We start from the raw sequence: 20495 nt of genomic DNA on the forward strand, positions 1-20495 counted from the left end.
CTGAGTGGGACGGCACACAGCAGCACGTTCCTTCACAAATCAGCCCCCCCTACACAGAACTCCAGTAGGGGACAGAATCTTAGGATTCTGCAAAGTTGTTGAATACTCAACATAATCCAATACAGCTTTTGTATGGAACAACCATGTTTTACCTCAGCAAACATAGACGAACAAGATCTCATGCTCTATCCGGCCTAGCACAGGAGATATGGAAATGGGTGTTATAGTTTAACATAAACTCAGGTAGTCATACATCTGCTGGGAGTGGAGAACACGGAGGTAGACATACTAAGCAGACAAAACAGAGCATCCCACAAATGGAACCTAAATCCACGGAACTACATAGGATTTTCACAAGGTGGGGAACATCACAAATGGACTTATTGGCAACACATCAGAATGCGAAATGCCAAAGTTTCGCATCCAGATTCCCAAACCCAAGGTCACTGGGGAATGCCCTATCTATGGAATGGTCAGGGAGATTTTCATATGCCTTTTCACCAATTCCTCTGATCCACCTTGTGGTAAAGAGATACAGACAGGCAGCCATTACTGTCGTCTTCATAGCACCACAATTGGCCAGACAGGCAAGCTTCTCCGACCTTGTGGAGCTGGCTCAGGGACGTGTGATGCAGCTACCAACACAGCAGGATATTCTAACCATGCAGTAGGGCAAACCGGGGAGGAGGGATGGGGAATTTTCTTGCTTATATGCAGAAGTGAAACCGGGCCGAGCAGGGTATCGATAAAACCGGGACTCAGGTATTAGACTAAGCGGGAAATTAAACGGGATGTATCCGAATGATCTTGCTCTGTATCTATTTGGGCCGCAATCAGCGTACCTGCTGTACAACATGTAAAAGGAAATAGAGCTTCTTTTTAAAAAAAACAAATTTGAGTAGAGACGTGACACCAAATGTTCAACAATGCCCACTCAAAAAACAAAAGAAAAGAAAAGTGGAGACCATTCCTGAACCAACCATTAGATGGAGGAATGGTGCACAGTATGTAATCCAGATTATTTGAATGCTGCAAAATTACTCCCACAGGTAAGTAACCATTCTGGTTGTGCCACCAGTAGCAACATGAAAATAGCTTGATAAAAACAGTGAAAATACCAATAGCACATAGCACATCCATGTTAAACATTTTCTAGTGTCCTAAAAGTTATGAGCCATAATAGTTTGCATTTACTTTAACTATTACTCAGATACTGTTCTCCAAGGAGTACGCTGTTATAGCTCATGATTATTTCCATCTGTCTTCCTTCAGATTAGAGCTGTCGATACTGTTTACTGTATAGATAGCATGGGACACACAAACGGTGGATTTTTGGAGCTTGGACCCTGCCACAGAATGGGTGGAAATCAGGTAATCATGTTTGATTTATGGTACTAAATATATTAGAAATATGTTGTCAATAATTTAACAGCTGGCAGTATTTTGCAATAGAAGTTGTGACAGAATAATACATCAAGAAAGCTTGAGAAAAAGACACGATTGCTGACATTTTTATTTGAAAAATCACTTAAGTAGGTAAAAACAACATTTATCTTTATGTTCACAAATGTGTTATTGATTGTGTTTGTCAGTGGGCAGTGTTGTTTCTTATGCATTCCAAGTTTCTGCAATCTGTAATTTTAAGAGGCTTGCATGTGATCAAGAACTTGGTGACTCTATTGATCTCTTCTAACTTTGTGCAACATATTAGACAGAACTCCTGCAGCAACATCTTCAGAACTTGAGTCCCCCGGGTTAATCTTGACTCCCTCCTCTAGGGATGTTTGCTAGTTTGCTTAATATCGGCGCAACAACGGAGAATGCCTATACTTCTTCATGAATTCTAGAATAGAAATATTTCTGCATATTTACTGAGGAGATCTATATTGTGCTAAACATACTGCTTTTTGACCACTTTAGAATGCTTGATGTGGAAGGTGGTGAAAGTGCTTAATGTCTTTTCATTGGGCCCAATTACCACCCTCCAAAGTAGTTGAGCCTCTGCGAGGGTGATAAAATGGTCCTCGCTGTTAATCACATATACCATTTTTAAAGTTGCACGAGTCATTTTAATGTATGTTCTTTGCCATAACCTGGTCCGTGTGTGGTGGTAGCAATTCTATTCTGAACAACTAACTACTTCAACCTGCGTACTACATACGATTTCAGGTCTTTTCTTGAACTTGGCATGCATTGGTTACATACTCAAGTGGGGGTTTAGGTCATTCTGCAGCAGAAGGCCTGAAACTCAGGGGGTACTTCACTCTTTTTTCTTATGTTTTATTTTACTGCATCAGATATTTACATGTTCAGTATCTGGTGAGCACTTAATGTGGATCCAGCTTCTGATTATTGATTGTCCTACTGCTCAAGAAGGCCTTTCTCAAGGGGCTAGTCTCTTGAATGTACTTTCAGCCAATGGAGGGATTCCAAGGTGTGGACTTCCTGATCCTGGTTTATTGGATTCAGGCTAACCATCGTCCCCTAGTTAGACATGCTCTTATGCAACCCCAAATATGTAATATTCCTGGAGGTGGGTTTGTGGATTTCCTAGCTATACACAGTGATTTGACTGGAGCAGCAGTAGTGTGCATTTGAAAGCATAAAAATAGTACCCAGACGAGTTCAGCCGGTGGCAGTGGCTGACTCGATCCGCTACGCTGGTGGTTAATTTGCATGCACTGGGAGCGCTGATTCATTAGCGTTTTTAAATTTGGCGATTATTGCTAATTTTATGTGTCAGTGTATTGCTGTACTTAATTTTAAAACTGTGCCTCACCTGTAGGCTGATATTGCTTGTTTCTGGGCACTTTGAATTCGAACTCCCGCCCCGGTCCGCCGCGTCCATCTTGGGCGTTTGTTTGCGGAGGGTGGAGGAGGAGCCCAACACATCCGGGCTCAGGGCTGCTTGCTCAGCGCTCTAGTCGCGCTGTACTCTACAGTAAATAAAATCCCTGCTTCTAGCGCACTCGCGTTGTGGAGACGAGTTCAGCCGGTGGCAGTGGCTGACTCGATCCGCTACGCTGGTGGTTAATTTGCATGCACTGGGAGCGCTGATTCATTAGCGTTTTTAAATTTGGCGATTATTGCTAATTTTATGTGTCAGTGTATTGCTGTACTTAATTTTAAAACTGTGCCTCACCTGTAGGCTGATATTGCTTGTTTCTGGGCACTTTGAATTCGAACTCCCGCCCCGGTCCGCCGCGTCCATCTTGGGCGTTTGTTTGCGGAGGGTGGAGGAGGAGCCCAACACATCCGGGCTCAGGGCTGCTTGCTCAGCGCTCTAGTCGCGCTGTACTCTACAGTAAATAAAATCCCTGCTTCTAGCGCACTCGCGTTGTGGAGACGAGTTCAGCCGGTGGCAGTGGCTGACTCGATCCGCTACGCTGGTGGTTAATTTGCATGCACTGGGAGCGCTGATTCATTAGCGTTTTTAAATTTGGCGATTATTGCTAATTTTATGTGTCAGTGTATTGCTGTACTTAATTTTAAAACTGTGCCTCACCTGTAGGCTGATATTGCTTGTTTCTGGGCACTTTGAATTCGAACTCCCGCCCGGTCCGCCGCGTCCATCTTGGGCGTTTGTTTGCGGAGGGTGGAGGAGGAGCCCAACACATCCGGGCTCAGGGCTGCTTGCTCAGCGCTCTAGTCGCGCTGTACTCTACAGTAAATAAAATCCCTGCTTCTAGCGCACTCGCGTTGTGGAGACGAGTTCAGCCGGTGGCAGTGGCTGACTCGATCCGCTACGCTGGTGGTTAATTTGCATGCACTGGGAGCGCTGATTCATTAGCGTTTTTAAATTTGGCGATTATTGCTAATTTTATGTGTCAGTGTATTGCTGTACTTAATTTTAAAACTGTGCCTCACCTGTAGGCTGATATTGCTTGTTTCTGGGCACTTTGAATTCGAACTCCCGCCCCGGTCCGCCGCGTCCATCTTGGGCGTTTGTTTGCGGAGGGTGGAGGAGGAGCCCAACACATCCGGGCTCAGAGCTGCTTGCTCAGCGCTCTAGTCGCGCTGTACTCTACAGTAAATAAAATCCCTGCTTCTAGCGCACTCGCGTTGTGGAGACGAGTTCAGCCGGTGGCAGTGGCTGACTCGATCCGCTACGCTGGTGGTTAATTTGCATGCACTGGGAGCGCTGATTCATTAGCGTTTTTAAATTTGGCGATTATTGCTAATTTTATGTGTCAGTGTATTGCTGTACTTAATTTTAAAACTGTGCCTCACCTGTAGGCTGATATTGCTTGTTTCTGGGCACTTTGAATTCGAACTCCCGCCCCGGTCCGCCGCGTCCATCTTGGGCGTTTGTTTGCGGAGGGTGGAGGAGGAGCCCAACACATCCGGGCTCAGGGCTGCTTGCTCAGCGCTCTAGTCGCGCTGTACTCTACAGTAAATAAAATCCCTGCTTCTAGCGCACTCGCGTTGTGGAGACGAGTTCAGCCGGTGGCAGTGGCTGACTCGATCCGCTACGCTGGTGGTTAATTTGCATGCACTGGGAGCGCTGATTCATTAGCGTTTTTAAATTTGGCGATTATTGCTAATTTTATGTGTCAGTGTATTGCTGTACTTAATTTTAAAACTGTGCCTCACCTGTAGGCTGATATTGCTTGTTTCTGGGCACTTTGAATTCGAACTCCCGCCCCGGTCCGCCGCGTCCATCTTGGGCGTTTGTTTGCGGAGGGTGGAGGAGGAGCCCAACACATCCGGGCTCAGGGCTGCTTGCTCAGCGCTCTAGTCGCCCCTACCTTTCCCATAAATGTGCAGAGGGCCGCGACCGCGCAGCGGACACGTGCAGCGGGCGCGCCGGATGCGAGCCGAAGTCGAGCCAAAGTCCAGCCCGTCTGCGCCCGTCCGCGGCCGGACGGGGCGCGGGGCTACGACCCTCGGCCATTCACCATCCCACAGTATACGGTACGCTAGACAGGAGCTATTAGATCTCCGTCCGGGAGTCACCCTATCCTGCTCTCACACCATGGAGGCGCTGTCTCTGCATTGCTGCCCCTTATGCTCTTTCACGCCGAACGAGCCACCCATTAGGGCAGGCTCTATAATGCTGACTAAGGCGGGTCTGATTAATTGTCGCTCTCTCGGCAAACATGGTATACAAATACATCAACTATTGGGGGATGATGGCTTTGATATGATGTTTTTTACGGAGACTTGGCTAGGGGAATTTTCCGACCCGGACATCATCGAAGCTATGCCTTCTGGCTACTCCCTATCCAGACTGGATAGGAAGGATGGCAGGGGAGGTGGGATTGCTATTGCCACTAAAACTCCCATGCAATGTTCCCTATCACCTCTGATTATAGATCACTGTGAAGCTGGATTTTTCACCATCATGATAAATCCCCAATTCTCCATTTCAGGCATTCTTGTGTACAGACCTCCTGGGAGACTGTATGATTTTACATCTAGCCTGCTAGAAAACACCGCTCACCTTGCTATTAGGAAAAAGAATTTCCTGGTGCTAGGTGATATGAACGCTCATTTCGATGACCCTCTCGATTCCGGAGCGAAGGACATTAGGTCTGCTCTTCAGGCTCTGCAGTTAGATCTAATAAATCTCGATCCTACTCATAGACTTGGTCACCTCCTTGACCCCATCTTTGGGAACATTTCCAGAGTGCACGCTTCTCTTCCCATTCCGGTACCCTGGTCAGATCACTCAATTGTTCCATTCTACTTGCAGAGATCTGAGTCCGATCCTAAAAAAAATGACACGGACCTCCGGTACCAGCGCCGGAAATGGAAAAATTTCTCTCAGGATACGTTCAACAAATTGATTGGAACAGGAGACTCTTTGGAAAGCACTGACTGTGAAATAGCTTACAGTCAGCTGCAGGATAGAATCTTAAGGGCCCTAGATAAAACCGCTCCCACTCGCAACTTGAAAAATTACAAAAACCCCAGAAAAACCACTCCCTGGTACACTCCAGAACTCCAGGCAAGCAAATCCGCCTGCAAAAAACTAGAACGCGAATGGCGTATTAACTTCTGCCCAGCTATTAAACTACAATATAAAAAAGCGCAAAAGGAATACTACAAAAAAATCCGTTTTTCCAAAGCCATGCACTATAAGACGCGTATCGGGGAGGCAGAGAACTCCTCTAAAGAGCTTTTTAAAATTTTTAAAGAAATTTCAGTGCTCACTAATGATAATGTGCCTTGTAACAACTCAGTGGAAACCTGCAATAAGATTGCACTTTACTTTTCAGAAAAAATTACCAACATCTATGCCAGTTTTTCGGATAATTTGCCTTCCGGCCGTGATTTTATGGAAAGTGCAGTTGCTAACTCTACTGAGTCTTGCCTTCAATACTTTTCGGTTCCCCCTCCTGATACTCTTATAAACATTTGTAAGAGCGTCAAATCGGGTTCCCCTCGCGACCCTGCCCCCCCGAAAGTACTCAGAGAGAGTTTACAGGTACTAGAACCCTATTTTAGGCACATAATTCAACTATCTTTTTCTTCAGCGTACCTACCGCTAGATTGGAAGAAGGCAATTGTACTACTGCCAATCAAGAAGAAACCTAATGTAAGTCAGGATACCTTGGAAAACTTGAGACCAATCTCTCTATTACCTTACCTTGCTAAGGTGACCGAAAAGATTGCAAATAAACAACTCATGGCTCACTTTGAAGTTAATAAATCCCTGCATAGCTCCCAGTCCGGTTTCCGGACCAATTACTCCACCGAGACAGCCCTCCTGAGAGCAACTGAAACGCTTCGGGCAGGAGCTGACGAGGGCCATACGATGGCGCTCATAATGCTGGACCTCAGTGCTGCGTTTGACACTGTAGCTCATTCCATCCTGCTACAGTGTCTAAACCAGGCTGGGGTCACCAAGGCGGCATTGGGATGGCTTAAATCCTTCCTTATAGACCGTAGTTTTCAGGTTCAGAGAGGTAATTCCCTCTCAGACAGCATTGCCCTAGAACAGGGGGTGCCTCAGGGCTCTGCCCTGAGCCCCACCCTGTTTAACCTTTATATGGCCCCGCTGGCGGAGGTGGTTCAGTCGTACGGCATAAGTTTAGTATCTTATGCCGACGATACCCAACTCCTCATCTCCCTATCCCAGGCACCCACCCTGGCTGCTGCTAATTTCAAAACGTGCATGCAGGAGCTTGCAGGCTGGATGAACCAACACTGCCTGAAGCTCAATGGCTCTAAAACAGAGGTGCTTGTGATAGGGGGTAACTCGGCTAGTTGGACCCTGGACTGGTGGCCTCCTTGTTTAGGTCCTATACCTTCTCCTTGCAAGGAAGCAAAGAACCTGGGGGTATGGGTTGATCCCAGACTCTCCTTTGATAGCCACGTCCAGAAGCTAGCAGGGAAATGCTTTGGTGTATTGAAGACCTTAAACCGCACCCTGGACCTCCTTCCTTTAGAGGCCAGACGCACGATGACCCAAGCTTTAGTCACCTCCCGTATTGATTACGGTAATGTTCTACTCTTAGGGACTACCGAGAAGAACATTAAAAAACTTCAGGTTCTCCAGAACACGGCGGCCCGATTGGTCCTTAGGCTTCCCAAAAGAGCTGCCTCCAAGCCCACACTGGAGGCCCTTCACTGGCTCCCTATAAAAAAGAGGATCCTGTTCAAAGCGCTCCTAATATGCTACAGGATAACCTCTCAGGCAGCCCCAGAATACCTGAAGGATCTTGCGATCCCTTACATGCCCAACAGAGAACTGCGCTCCAAGGGCACCGGGCTTCTGAGTGCCCCACGGATAAACAAAGCCAGAATGGGAGGGCGCTCCTTTCGTGCGTTGGCGGCCAAAAATTGGAACCTTCTTCCTCTGCACATTAGACTGGCAGAGACAGAGACCTTATTTAGGAGACTTTTAAAAACCCACCTCTTTACCCTTTAGGTCGCTCACTTTCTCCTGCTACTCTCTCCACAGCGCGGGGACACGCCGTGATGGCGTCACCATGCGCTTTATAAAATCCTTTATTATTATTATTATTATTATTATAACTTATACTATAAATGGAGTGCCATTGGGTAGTTCAACATTGAGCATGTCACCAAAGTTTTACAGTTTTGCACTGGACCTGCTACTTGCACTTTAGCAAAGTAGCAGTCTTACCAAAGACCGGGCACAGCTGCAACCATCTCCGATAAATAGCACGTGGGAGTGATCCCTGTTCAGACAAAGTAGGCCTTAATGAATTCAGTCAGTATGTGATCCAAAAAAAGAAACCAGTGAATTTCAGCTTCCTCCATATCATTAGGAACTGAACTAATACTTATCACAGATTATCAGCATCTGTTTGCTTCATCAGTTTATTATGTATCGCAAGAAAACACAACTCTGTGGAGTCCTGGCAATGCATTATGCATTAGCCTTATGCATTGCCGGGACTCCCCAGGGAATGCTTTTAGTTTGTCCGAGGCAGTGTCATCTCAGAAGGCCTTCTGATAGATTTCAATAAACTCAACAATTATCTGGTTTTGAAATGCAAGAAAAGCTGCTCCCTAAATTTAGTAGTACAGGCAAAGCTAAGGCAATTTTTGTCCTCTGATTTCCTAGTCTGGGCTATTGGTAGTATCCTTCTGTGTTTGTTTGGGTATCTTTTCACCTCACCCCCATCTCTTGGCAATCATGCTTCCACCATCTGCCTCTAACTATAGTTTTAGAGATGTGCCTCTAGCTTCGAAGATTGCTTTGAATAGCTGTGTTGTGCTTTCTTTTCTTGGAGAGTACAGTAATCAACCATGCTGCAAATGACATTGATATCTTTTAAGATAAGCACATGTGTAAACACCTGGTTGAATAATTGTGGAACTGTAGATAATCAGAAGAATACAATAGAAAAATGCAAAAGTGGACTTAGCAGGCATGTTTGTAATACGAATAAAGCTGAGGCTAAACTAGTCAGATTTCTACTTAACTATAAATAGATCTTTCTGGAACACAGAGCATTCCAATCTAAATTGCATCCCATTGCTAAGTTGTGGAACTGGCCATACTTGTCCATTGACAAGAAGCTCTTCAACCTCTTTAAACAATATTGAGGCTGGTGAACACCTGCATTGTCCTAGAGCTGCATTCTCCTCTCTCACAAAGCTGATCATCATGAGTACGCATAGCTTTTTTGTTATTTGCAAAAGACTGTATGTTCTGCTAGGCTCTTTTTTCAAAATAAACTATTCTATAAGCCCTTTTCTCCTTGGAATTATTATTTTTCTACATCATTTTTACTCACTTTAGGATGAAAAGATAAGGTCGAAAACAGTGATGCCTGATAAGCAAATGACTTTACAAAAGGTAGCAAAATCTTTTCCAGCTTTAATAATGATTGTTTGAAGTAAGATAAGACCAAGCAATGTGGGAGAAAACAAAGAGAACAATCAAGTATATTAAAAAAGAATAAAAATCAGACAACAAATAAGGAAATGAAGTCAGACAATACAAAATATGAAGAAGGAAGTAATGACTAAATAAATAAAAGATAGGCAAACACATTCGGAAACTATAGTACGTATTCTACATGTATCCCATACAATAACAAAAACTGACATAATCCAGCATCAGACACCTGCTCATGTTCAAGTTTTCCTCAGAGCTTAAATACAGAACACAGTGCACAATATAATCCTTCAGGACTCAAGCGGGGAATACCCTTGTCCATATACTTGGTGTCTGTGGACTGCTCCAATGGGGGCAGTGAGGCAGGCACATCAAATGCCATTTTAATCATAATTGCAGCTCCCCAATCCTCCCAAAATCCACTCCAATGACTTAAGCTCAACAGATCATTAGAGGTACTCCTAGGAGGGTCAGACTGTTGTGAAGGTTCTAAAATGCATCTAAGTATTAGTAGGGAAATATAAAGACATTGAAGGATCGTAAGGCCCACTTGAAGTAAAAAACACTTCAGGAGACTAGAGTAGCCATCATAATTTAGAGTTATTGACAGGGCTTTTAGGATTCTGCAAACTGTGGGCATTGTCCATAGTGGACTTCAGCCTGGTCCTAGACTTAACGCTATGTTAAACCAGCTAATTTTTTGTTATGACCCCTTTCACTCTCGCTCCTTGTAGTGAACACTGGGGTGGACGCAAAGTGGCTCTATGCTCATACCTAGTTTGCAATTTTGAGACTGCTTAGTATCCTTTGCAGGGATAAGTTTGGAAGGTATGTTCACTTGTGATCTTCCAGCCTGTGCAGAAAATGTTTCAAAGCATCCGGGTCATGAAAGTGTTTTGAGTGACCGTCCATTGTCATCTACATTGCAGCCACTTCCAAAAGGCCAGACTGGATGTTCCATTTGCAAAGAAAAGAGCGATAAAATAAGAAATTCCTATGTTTGAAATTCCTCACTTGCGAGAAATTGCCATTCTTATAGATACTTCTAATGTCAAATTCTTCACGTTTAGACTATCCGCGTGCCGGACTGGCTCCCAAAAACGTTCACAGCAGTAGTGCTGTGAACTGGCAGATGGCACCGTGCAGCTCTGCAGTGACTCCATTCAAACCTGGAAATGACAAAGCAGAGTAGGAAATAGGGTCCCCGCGTTCTGTCGTCAGTTCCTTTGTTTCCGCATGTCTGCATTCAGATCCAGATCTCTACTTCCCTTTTTAGGTCTCGCCTGAGCCAGCGCATGCACTGATCTGGCGAGACATTTATTAAGTGGGCTTTAAAAATCCTAGCACACGCTTTTGCCTGTGGCCTAAAGCTTGCGATTACGCTCGCTGTTACGTGCAGAGGCGCCATCTGGCTTTCCGTCATGGCTCATTAAGCCCATCGCTTGTGGCACCCTTACAGTGCGAGATAATTTTCACTTTAACGGCCGCGTCACTTTCACGGCCTCGCGGCCAATGCTTTTTTTTTCTTGCTTGCAGTCTTGCTCACGCTGCCCAGCGGCCTGCCCCTCACTGCAATACAATCCCCACGGTCGGCCGGGAAGCGCCAGCAGTGCGTCTGTGCATCCGTTTGAGCCTGAGGTGATTTAGCTGAGGTTTGCAAAGTCGGAGCTCCGTTTGTTAATGGGCTCGCAGACGCCCAGTCATCAGGACGGCTCCAGGTGTTCACTGCTCGGCTGGGCTGCTCTTATCCGCCACATGCACAATTCAACTTCAAGAAGATGTCTTGCATCCAATCTTTCTTTTCTATATCCCACACAAAGCCCCCCCCCCCCCCCCCCATGAGTTTTCAAATCCGCCCTTACGCCTACTGTTTTTTTCAATTTTGTTTTAGCACGCGTGCACACACAACTCCCGGGCTTGTCTTTCCTGTTGCGTGCCTCTCGCCTTGCATACCCGCCCTTCTCCCTCTGATTCTTTGTTTCTGTCTGCCTTTCTCTTTCTGACTCGCGCTTTCCTCCTCCTGCCTCGCGTGTTTGCTTCTCTGCGGGTTTCCTGTGAGTGACTGTCTTGAATTACAACCCCCAACTGCAGCAGCTAAGTGATGTCCTAGCGCATGGTATAGCGTTATTCACAGCTCTCCTCTGCCAGCATTCCATACGAGATTCCAGTCCTCCTGACACAGCCTCCGGACATGACTTGCTTCAAGCCTTCTCCAGTCGGCTCCTTTGTGGGAGAGTGAAAGCCTCTGAATGCCGGCATTTCGCTTTTTGGTGGTTTTAAACTTCGCTGTTAATCCACGGCGTTCTGCTGCTCCTCACAGGGGGGAATGGGGAAGAAGGAAGTGAGGGGGTACCAGCTCCACAGGCAGTGTTAGCCGTGCGCCTGTTGTCCTTCAAACCTAATTGCTATCTGTCACCAAGACCTCAGCATGCCCTCTAACATTTAATACATGTGTGCCTAGGTAGCAAGCCCCATCAACGTTAAAACAAAACAGTTACTGCAGTTGCTTCGACTTGTTTGAGTTAGGTTTGTTCCCACCCTCCAATTGCTGTCCACTTGGTTGTATATTGGTTGACTGGCAAGGCATACGCACAACCAACAGCTTGGGTGCACAAAAACATATTTTCAATACACAGATGCCAGGCTTCTCATTGGCAGACTCTGGTACTGCGAACATTTGTACCCGCATCTATATCTCAGTTCAGCAGCCAGGCGGTATCACTGTGGGTCATCTGCATGCTTTTTTTCAGGGTTAAGGTTGGCATGGGTGGGTATATGAAGTGCAGTGTGTGGGTATTCACACACATTTTGAAGGTTGTTTCCTTCCTTCCTGGACGAGGCACATAAACCTGCTCATGCAAAGGCAGAAGAAGAAAGTGTATTTCCATGGTGTTGGCGAGCGGTGAGAACCCCTTATTTATTTACAGGTGGGCTTTCTAATGGCGGCCGGGGTTATTTAGTATACAACAGCGCAAAAATTGCTAACAAAAATGGTCCTCCCTTCCGACAGTCCACACGATTAAGTTGCATGAAGGAAGACTGCATTTAGAAATCTGTGATTTTAGATTGGGGAGCGAATGAACAGGGCAGTGAAGTGAAGTGATTTATCATAATAACAGAGACGTTTTAAGGCATGGGCGAAGTGGGCAATTGCCGAGGACCTCCACTTTCCAAGGGGCCGCAGGAAAGTCAACTTTATCTCTCTGTCACATCTTTCTAGTTTTCCATCTCAGCCTTTAATTTATTATTCAATATTGTTTAGCATCATAGGATTTGAGTAGCAAAAAAATGGGTAATGAAATTCAAGCTGTTGCACACAGGGGTCCCAGTAGTAGTCTTGCCCAGCACTCCCAAAAGCCTTAAGATGACACTGTATAATAAGGCCAATGCACAGTGAAAATTGTGAAGCCCATGTCACTGTGGAGTTCGCTGCTTCAGCATTGTTGTAGCCCTACTTGTAAATCCTACGTCAGCAACACTGCATAACAAACATTGGCATAGCTAATAGGTCTCGCCTTTGAGACCTTATAAGTGTTTAGCCATGCAACAGTTGATGTTGTTGCACCAAGGATATTGTGCTGCATAACTAAATACTTATAAGGTCCCAAAAGCGAGACCTGTTGGCTGTGCCAATGCTTGTTCTTGTTAGACTGGTGAGTTTTTTTTCTGTTAAAAAACTTTCCAGTATTCAAGGGAAAAATGTATTCTCCCAAAACTAAAGTTTTTAACTCTGGTGCGACAGTTAAAAACAAATTTCGGTGACAGACCCGCACAAAGTGTATCTTTGGTGTTTTGGCTCGGGACATGACTCCAAGTTGTGTGAGGAATGTGCCCTCATTAACCCAATGGCAACCTGGAACAGTGAAAGGAACATCGGAAGAGAACATGCAAGTCCTGCTTCTGCTTGAAGTTGAGAGCACAGACTTATTCACACTCTCAAGGCTGCTTCCGCAGCGCATCATCGTCACGTTTGAGTTCTTCTGGCAAGTCTAAGTGTAAGACAACACGGAAGCACAAGAAGGCCAAGAGAGGATGTCAAGTTGTTACTCAATCTCACTTTTAATCTTCCTTTGAGGAGCCAATTCTACAATTGATCCTGGTGCACCCTGAATTCCTTGGTCCATCAGTGATGCTGCAGCAGATTGATGCCTTTAGGGAAGACATGTTGCGTCCAAACTGCTTTAATTTGCCCTTAATTGAACACAACCAGTCTGTAGTAGGCAGGATCAGACATCTCTTCCAACTGTGGCAGATGGGTCCTTGAGATCTTCCGCCTCCATCAGAGTGGCTTTCAGAGGAGCACCGGTCCACCTTGTTGTAAGAGGTGCAAGCCCTACTGTCCAAAGCAGCTATAGAGTGGGTACCAGATATTGAAATTGGGAATGTTTTTTAATCCTGCTGTTTCATCATACCGGAAAAAATACCTAGGCCTGTGCTCTATTTTAAATCTTCGCCCTGTGAACACCTTCCTATAGAAGGACGGATTCAAAATGCTCACACTGGCCCAGGTTCTGTCTGCTCTGGACCCAGGCAACTGGATGGTTACTTTAGACCTTTAGCACGCTTACTTTCATGTTCCCATTCTGCAGTTCCACAGGCAATACCTGCTGTGGAAACATCCTAGATATGGTTCAGAGCCTTCCCCGTCACTAGTCCAAGACATTTAGGCTATGATCCTGATGTTTCAGCCTCTATCCTCGTTTCAGTCTCAGAGAGAATAGTTCTGAGATGTCTTGGCCTCTGCATCCTGCTTGTCAGCTATGCCAGGTGGCATATGTGAAATCTGCAGAAGAATCTGAAGTCACAGTGAGCCCTTCTCCAAATAAACCTGTCAGATTGCATCCAGGTTTTGGAGGAGACTGCAACAGATATGCAGTGGTGGCTGCTCAACACCAATTGGACTGGCAATGGATTCCTCTTCCTGCCCCACCCAAGGCTAACATGGTGACAGATGCATCATTGCTGGGCTGGAGGGGTGTCATTTGGGTGAGGTTAAGGTCAGAGGACTTTGGTCTCCGACAAATGTCTGGTTCCACATCAATCTATTGGAGTTGTGTGTTGTTCGCCTGGCTTTAAAGGCATTCTTACTATCCATCCAGGGAAAGTTGGTACAGGTTCTCACAGACAAGGCCACCGCCATTTCTAACTTCAACAAGCAGGGCCGAGTGGGGACCTTGGTCCAATGTCAAGTGGCAGTACACCTCTGGAGTTGCCGAAGCATCCATGCATCTCGCTAATTGTGAATTGCCTGGCAGGACCTCTAAATGCCACAGTGGAAGAGCTCAGGTGGTAACTCTTGGCAGACCACAAATATAGGTTAAACCCCAAGGTGTCATAGGACATTTTATAATACTAGGGAAAACCCTGGCTAGATCTTCTTTGCACCATTGAGGATTCAAAATGTCAGACCTTCACACCCGCTGGAGTTTCCAAAATCGCTTTTTCTGGGAGACACATTCTGATTAAAGTGGAGCACATGACTCCTGTTTGCCTTTCTTCCTCTGCCTCCCCTGCCATGAGTTCTAAAGAAGAAAGAAGATCAGGAAAGACCCAGCCCAAGATAACCTAGTGGCTCCAGACTGGATCAAGAGAGTGTGGTGCTCACAACTTCTGGGCTTAAACATCTGTCCTCTGATCCGAATACCACTTCCGGAGAATCTTCTGTGGCAGCAGCAGGGGGCAGGTTTCTGCACCCAGATCGCCACTGTCTACACCTCCATGCATGTAGATTATGGGGCGGCAGTAAAGTGTGTTAAGTCTTAAGTCCCAAGATTGTGGATGTCATCCTTCTTGCACGGTATTCTTCTATGAAGTCCATTTACGCTTGGCACTGGGATAAATTTGTGCCCTAGTATGAAGCCTGCTACAAAGACACATTGCAGGCTAGACTATTGGATGTTTTAGTCTTTGTTTTGTCTTTGGCACAGCAAGGACTTGCTGTGGGTACAATTAAAGGTGATTTTTTGGCCCTTTCATATTTTTGCATTTGCTGGACCAGCCATCTTTGTTTAAATCATTTGTAGTGATAAGGTTATTTAAAGGTTTAATCCCCGTGTTTTCCTCCAAAATCATTTGTGATGGTACACTGGGATCTAAATTTGATCCAGACTTTCATCATGAATATGATCTTCATTTGAGCTGATGCACAGCCGTTTACTACGTCTTCTGACCCTAAAGAGCCTCTTTCTTTTTGTAACTATTTCAGCTCACCATGTGAGCGAGCTCCAAGTTTTCTTGGTGCGGCCGCCTTACACCACCTTTTTCCCAGATAAACTGTTGTTGAAGACTAGGCCGGCCGTTTTGCCAAAAGTTGCAACTCCTTTTTAGGTCGAGCAGACCTACCCTCAATGCGTGAGCATTGAAGGTGTCTGCTTCAGACCTATTGTGGCCCGTATTTAGGAATGTGGACGGCTACCAGACGCGTGCTTTGACGAGGTCAGATTTCACCTCGGGAGCGAGCGTCTGATAGCTGCGCATGCGCGGTGCAAAGCCCTTGCTCACACACAGACACAGGCAGCCCCCACCTCTCTGCATGCACGCACGCACACACACACACACACACAGGCGCGCGCATGCACAGTAAGCTATTGTCTGCAATACCGAAAATATTTTGCACGCATTAGTCAAAATGGTAAAAGTGAAAACTGTTCAAGGCAAATAATTTTTTTTAATGTTTGGCAAATATCCTCATGACACTAATCCTTACTCATCCTGTACCTAAAATTTGCATGGTTTGGAATGTCATCTGGTAACACGGAGGGATTCTGTTTTGTTTTAAATTATATTACAAACTATTGAAGGGATTCTTGAAGTCCCACATGAATTAAATGGGGATTATTTTCTTCTTCCGTGGCATAACAAGAAACGTGCCCCCCACCCTCCCCGTGCCTCAAGACTCCTTGTCTCAGAGATATCCATAGGCTTTGTGCTGCCCCATCACTCCAAGTGACACAGGACCTGCAGGGAGCGGTCTGCATTATTCCCACTGGTGCACTTTGGGTTTGTAATAAATGTGAGTGTGAAGGGCACACTCACGCTTGCAGCCCATCAGTTTTGCTGCTATAGTTGCCACAGTCATGTGTTGTCAATTCAGACTCAAGGGAGAACGAGCATTTATGATCCTTTCCCTGTGTGATTGAAGTAAATGGAAAAGATAAAATGGTTGGTTTATGCAGCCACTCATGCTTAAATAATATGCTTTATTTGAGTCCAAAGCCACTGACGTGGAGCTCTTGTGTTCCAAGCCCCTTTACCAATCTAATGTTATCCTCGCCTGGTAATGACGGCAGTTAACTTTGATGGAGCTATATGAATTACCTTCTGATTATCCAGTGAAATAGGACTCACGGGTGACTAGACTCGCTCTACAAACCAACTGATGGATTGAAATCTACTGATTGACTTAAATCCAAATAGTGCCTCAGAATTACATTGTGCAATTTTGTCATTGGGGACCTGTCTAGGTTAAACATGGCAGGTATATATCCATTTGTATTGGCTTTGTTGGGATTTACATTTGTTTTAGTTTTGAACTGTCCACCTAGGAGTGCAAAGGCCATCGTCACCATAGACGAGTCCAGTGTATCCATTCAGTATAAAGGTAACTCTTTTCAGTACTAGATGGAAACTCACAATGGTGTAACGCAAAATGATGGGGCCTCCCTGCACACAATGTGATGAGGGGCCCTTGAGCCTCCATATCTCACAGGTATCTATTGGCCTTGAGTGGAATGGGGCCCCCTGATGATTAGGGAGCCCTTGAAGGGGTTTTGGCCCCCTTGCAGCAAGGGCCTGTTAAGGCCCTGGATACACACTGTAATTCATGCATAACTGTGAGTTATGGCTCTTAATTCACTCATATAATATTCCAGTGTGTTGTGCGTCTTTTAACAATTGGCAGTAGTGCGGTAAAACCCACATGTCAATCAATGTCAATAATTGATATTCGTTATTAAAAGGTGGTGTTAATTCACAGGTAGGAGCATTTACCTGCATCTAACACCATTAATTCCCATATATAACGTCATCACCATTAAGAAAGGGTTCTGACTGTTTTGGAATAAGAAATAAAATGCAAACGTGGCTTAATTTTTAGGTCGAGCAGACCTACCCTCAATGCGTGAGCATTGAAGGTGTCTGCTTCAGACCTATTGTGGCCCGTATTTAAGAATGTGGACAGCTACCAGACGCGCGCTTTGACGAGGTCAGATTTCACCTCGGGAGCGAGCGGCTGATAGCTGCGCATGCGCGGTGCAAAGCCCTTGCTCACACACAGACACAGGCAGCCCCCACCCCTCTGCATGCATGCACGCACGCACATACACACACACAGGCGCGCGCATGCACACGCAGGCATACGGCACACATACAGGCACACTATCCCCTACCTCGCATTCTCTCTCAATCACACACAGTCACGCATGCGCACACACATTCCCTCGCGCACACAAGCACACACGCACGCACACCCCACCCCCCACCAGGCATACACACAGGCACGCACGCACTTCACATCAGCCCTGGGCCCCACTCACCGACTGCGCTCTTCCGGCGGGGCTCCTCTCGCGCTCCGCTCCTCACGGCGCGGCGCGTCTCGTCTGCTCTTCTGAATCTGGGCTCCCTCAGGTCAGAGGAGCCCCGCAACAGGCGCCACACTCCTCCTTCTCCCCGGCCCCCTCCTGGGGACCCGGGCTACCCCGGACCGGCAGGGCGCTCCATGCGCCGGCATGCCTGTTCACGGACCTCGGGAGGCGGGACTTCCGGTCGGCCGCGAGCGGATTGGCCGGCCGGCCAAGAGCTTCCGGGTCGCCGCGGGCAGCGCGGCGGCACCCTCCCTATCACTACAAGGGCAGGGTCTGTGCTCTTATTGAACTATGAAGCAGCCCGTGGATTTATTTTTGGATTTCAAGCCTGCTAATTAAATTGCTGAAGCGTTGGGCATCCATTAACTCACGTAGTTATACTTTCTTTTTACTATTCATAACTCTTCATATGAAAACGCTTTTTACATAATCTGTATTAGTTTTGAAGTATAATTATATATACGGCCCGCTTCCTCCCACAGTGCCTTAAAATAGGTTATAACAGAGGTCTTATCTTGTTATGCAGTGAAGTCACACAAATAAAACCTCTGGGGCCTATTTTTCTTACACTGTTCTTTGGCCTCTCAACTAATGTTGATGCAGATAACGTAGCTAATTTGTTTTAGCATATAAAACATTCATGGCTTAATTTTATTAATTCTGCTTCAAGGCAAGTTACCCTATCGTGGAGCAATGTGTGTCTACCGCTCTGGGTCTACATACCTTATTAAGCCTGCTTTCAGAGCAATGCCAGAAATTGCAATTTGTGAGTGGGTTAAGGATCTTCAAATAGGTAACAGTGTATGGGAAGACCTTTCAGTAAATATAGATTGGATGTTGCCCCCTCACCCTCACATCCCCTCACCCTCACATCCCCTCACCCTCACACCCCCTCACCCTCACTCACACACTCACCCTCACCCTCCCTCTCACCCACCCTCACCCACCCACCCTCACACACCCTCTCACCCTCACCCTCCCTCTCACCCACCCTCACCCACCCACCCTCACACCCCCTTACCCTCACACACCCTCACCCCCTCACAACCCCCTCACTCTCACACACCCTCACTCTCACACCCCCTCACTCTCACTCTCACACCCCCTCACTCTCACTCTCACACCCCCTCACTCTCACACCCCCTCACCCTCACACACCCTCACCCTCACACACCCTCACCCTCACACGCCCTCACCCTCACACACCCTCACCCTCACCCTCACCCACCCTCACCCTCACACACCCTCACCCTCGCACACCCTCACCCTCACACACCCTCACCCTCACACACCCTCACCCTCACAAACCCTCACTCACCTTCTCACCCTCACACACCCTCACCCCCTCACCCTCACACACATCCGCACACACCCTCTCACCCTCATCCTCACACACCCTCTCACCCTCACACACCCGCACCCACCTCACCCTCACACACCCTCACCCTCACACACCCGCATCCTCACTCACCCTCACCCCTGTCACCCCCCTCACCCTCCCTCACACTCTCACCCTCACAACCCCACACCCTCACCACCCCATACCCTCACACACCCTCACACCCTCACACACCCTCACCCTCACACACCCTCACTCACCCTCACCCCCCTCACCCTCACACACCCTCACCCCCTCTCACCCCCTCACCCTCACACACCCTCACCCCCTCTCACCCTCACACCCCCCTCACCCTCACACACCCTCACCCTCACACAACCTCACCCTCACACACCCTCACCCCCCCACCCTCACACCCCCTCACTCACCCTCACACCCCCTCACCCTCACACCCCCTCACCCCCTCTCACCCTCACACCCCCTCACCCCCTCTCACCCTCACACCCCCTCACTCAACCTCAAACCCCCTCACACCCCCTCACCCTCACACACACCCTCACCCTCACACACACCCTCACCCCCTCTCACCTTCACACCCCCTCACTCCCCCTCACCCTCACACACCCTCACAAAATCACTATGTGCTACCACAACATCACTGAACGCCACAGCATCACTCGTTTGCCATCACAACATCACTCAGCGCCACCACATCATCAATCTCTGCGACCATTCAACAACACCTGGTTCAAATATGCTCTCTCAATGTTTGAAGCTTTATTACAAATGTAACAAAAACATGTTAATATTTCACTTCTGTTCTTGGAATTTCGTCACAATAAAATACACTGAACATAATCTTCACAAAAGTTATTTACAAAACTTTAAGCTATTGCCATTATAAATTACAATAACTTTTATTTAATTATTAACTATTAAAAAAAATAAAAGCCATTGTTATTTGTAATATCAATACATGTAAGTCACGTAAATACAACACATATTGCATTACAAATGCTATAGGTGTCACATTTGCGAAAGTTATAACTATTGGCATTGTAAATGACAAAGCTATTAATTTAGTTATTTTCAAAAACAAAATATAAATAAAAAAATTGTCATTTGCAATACCAATAGCTCAAACTTTCCTAATGCGAGACCTATTGCATTGCAAATGCTTGTTACATTGGGCAATCCATCACCCATCCAAAATTCTTTGCTCCTCCTCACCCCTCGAAAGAAAAATATATACTCT

The 20495-nt window shown here is 46.5% G+C and overlaps 1 protein-coding gene across 2 annotated transcripts in view; it reads left to right on the top strand.

The window, feature by feature from the left end:
• The window catches only part of GALNT7 (polypeptide N-acetylgalactosaminyltransferase 7), a 579585-nt gene that overhangs the window by 497964 nt on the left and 61126 nt on the right, over nt 1–20495 (top strand). For both annotated transcript variants that reach the window (XM_086962434.1, XM_086962435.1), the window contains exon 10: nt 1273–1371. In XM_086962434.1, the coding sequence (XP_086818560.1) occupies nt 1273–1371 (99 nt within the window). The remainder of the gene's footprint in view (nt 1–1272; nt 1372–20495) is intronic.

The sequence above is a fragment of the Lissotriton vulgaris genome, chromosome 3_1 (assembly GCF_964263255.1).
Source record: "Lissotriton vulgaris chromosome 3_1, aLisVul1.2, whole genome shotgun sequence".
NCBI lineage: Eukaryota > Metazoa > Chordata > Amphibia > Caudata > Salamandridae > Lissotriton > Lissotriton vulgaris.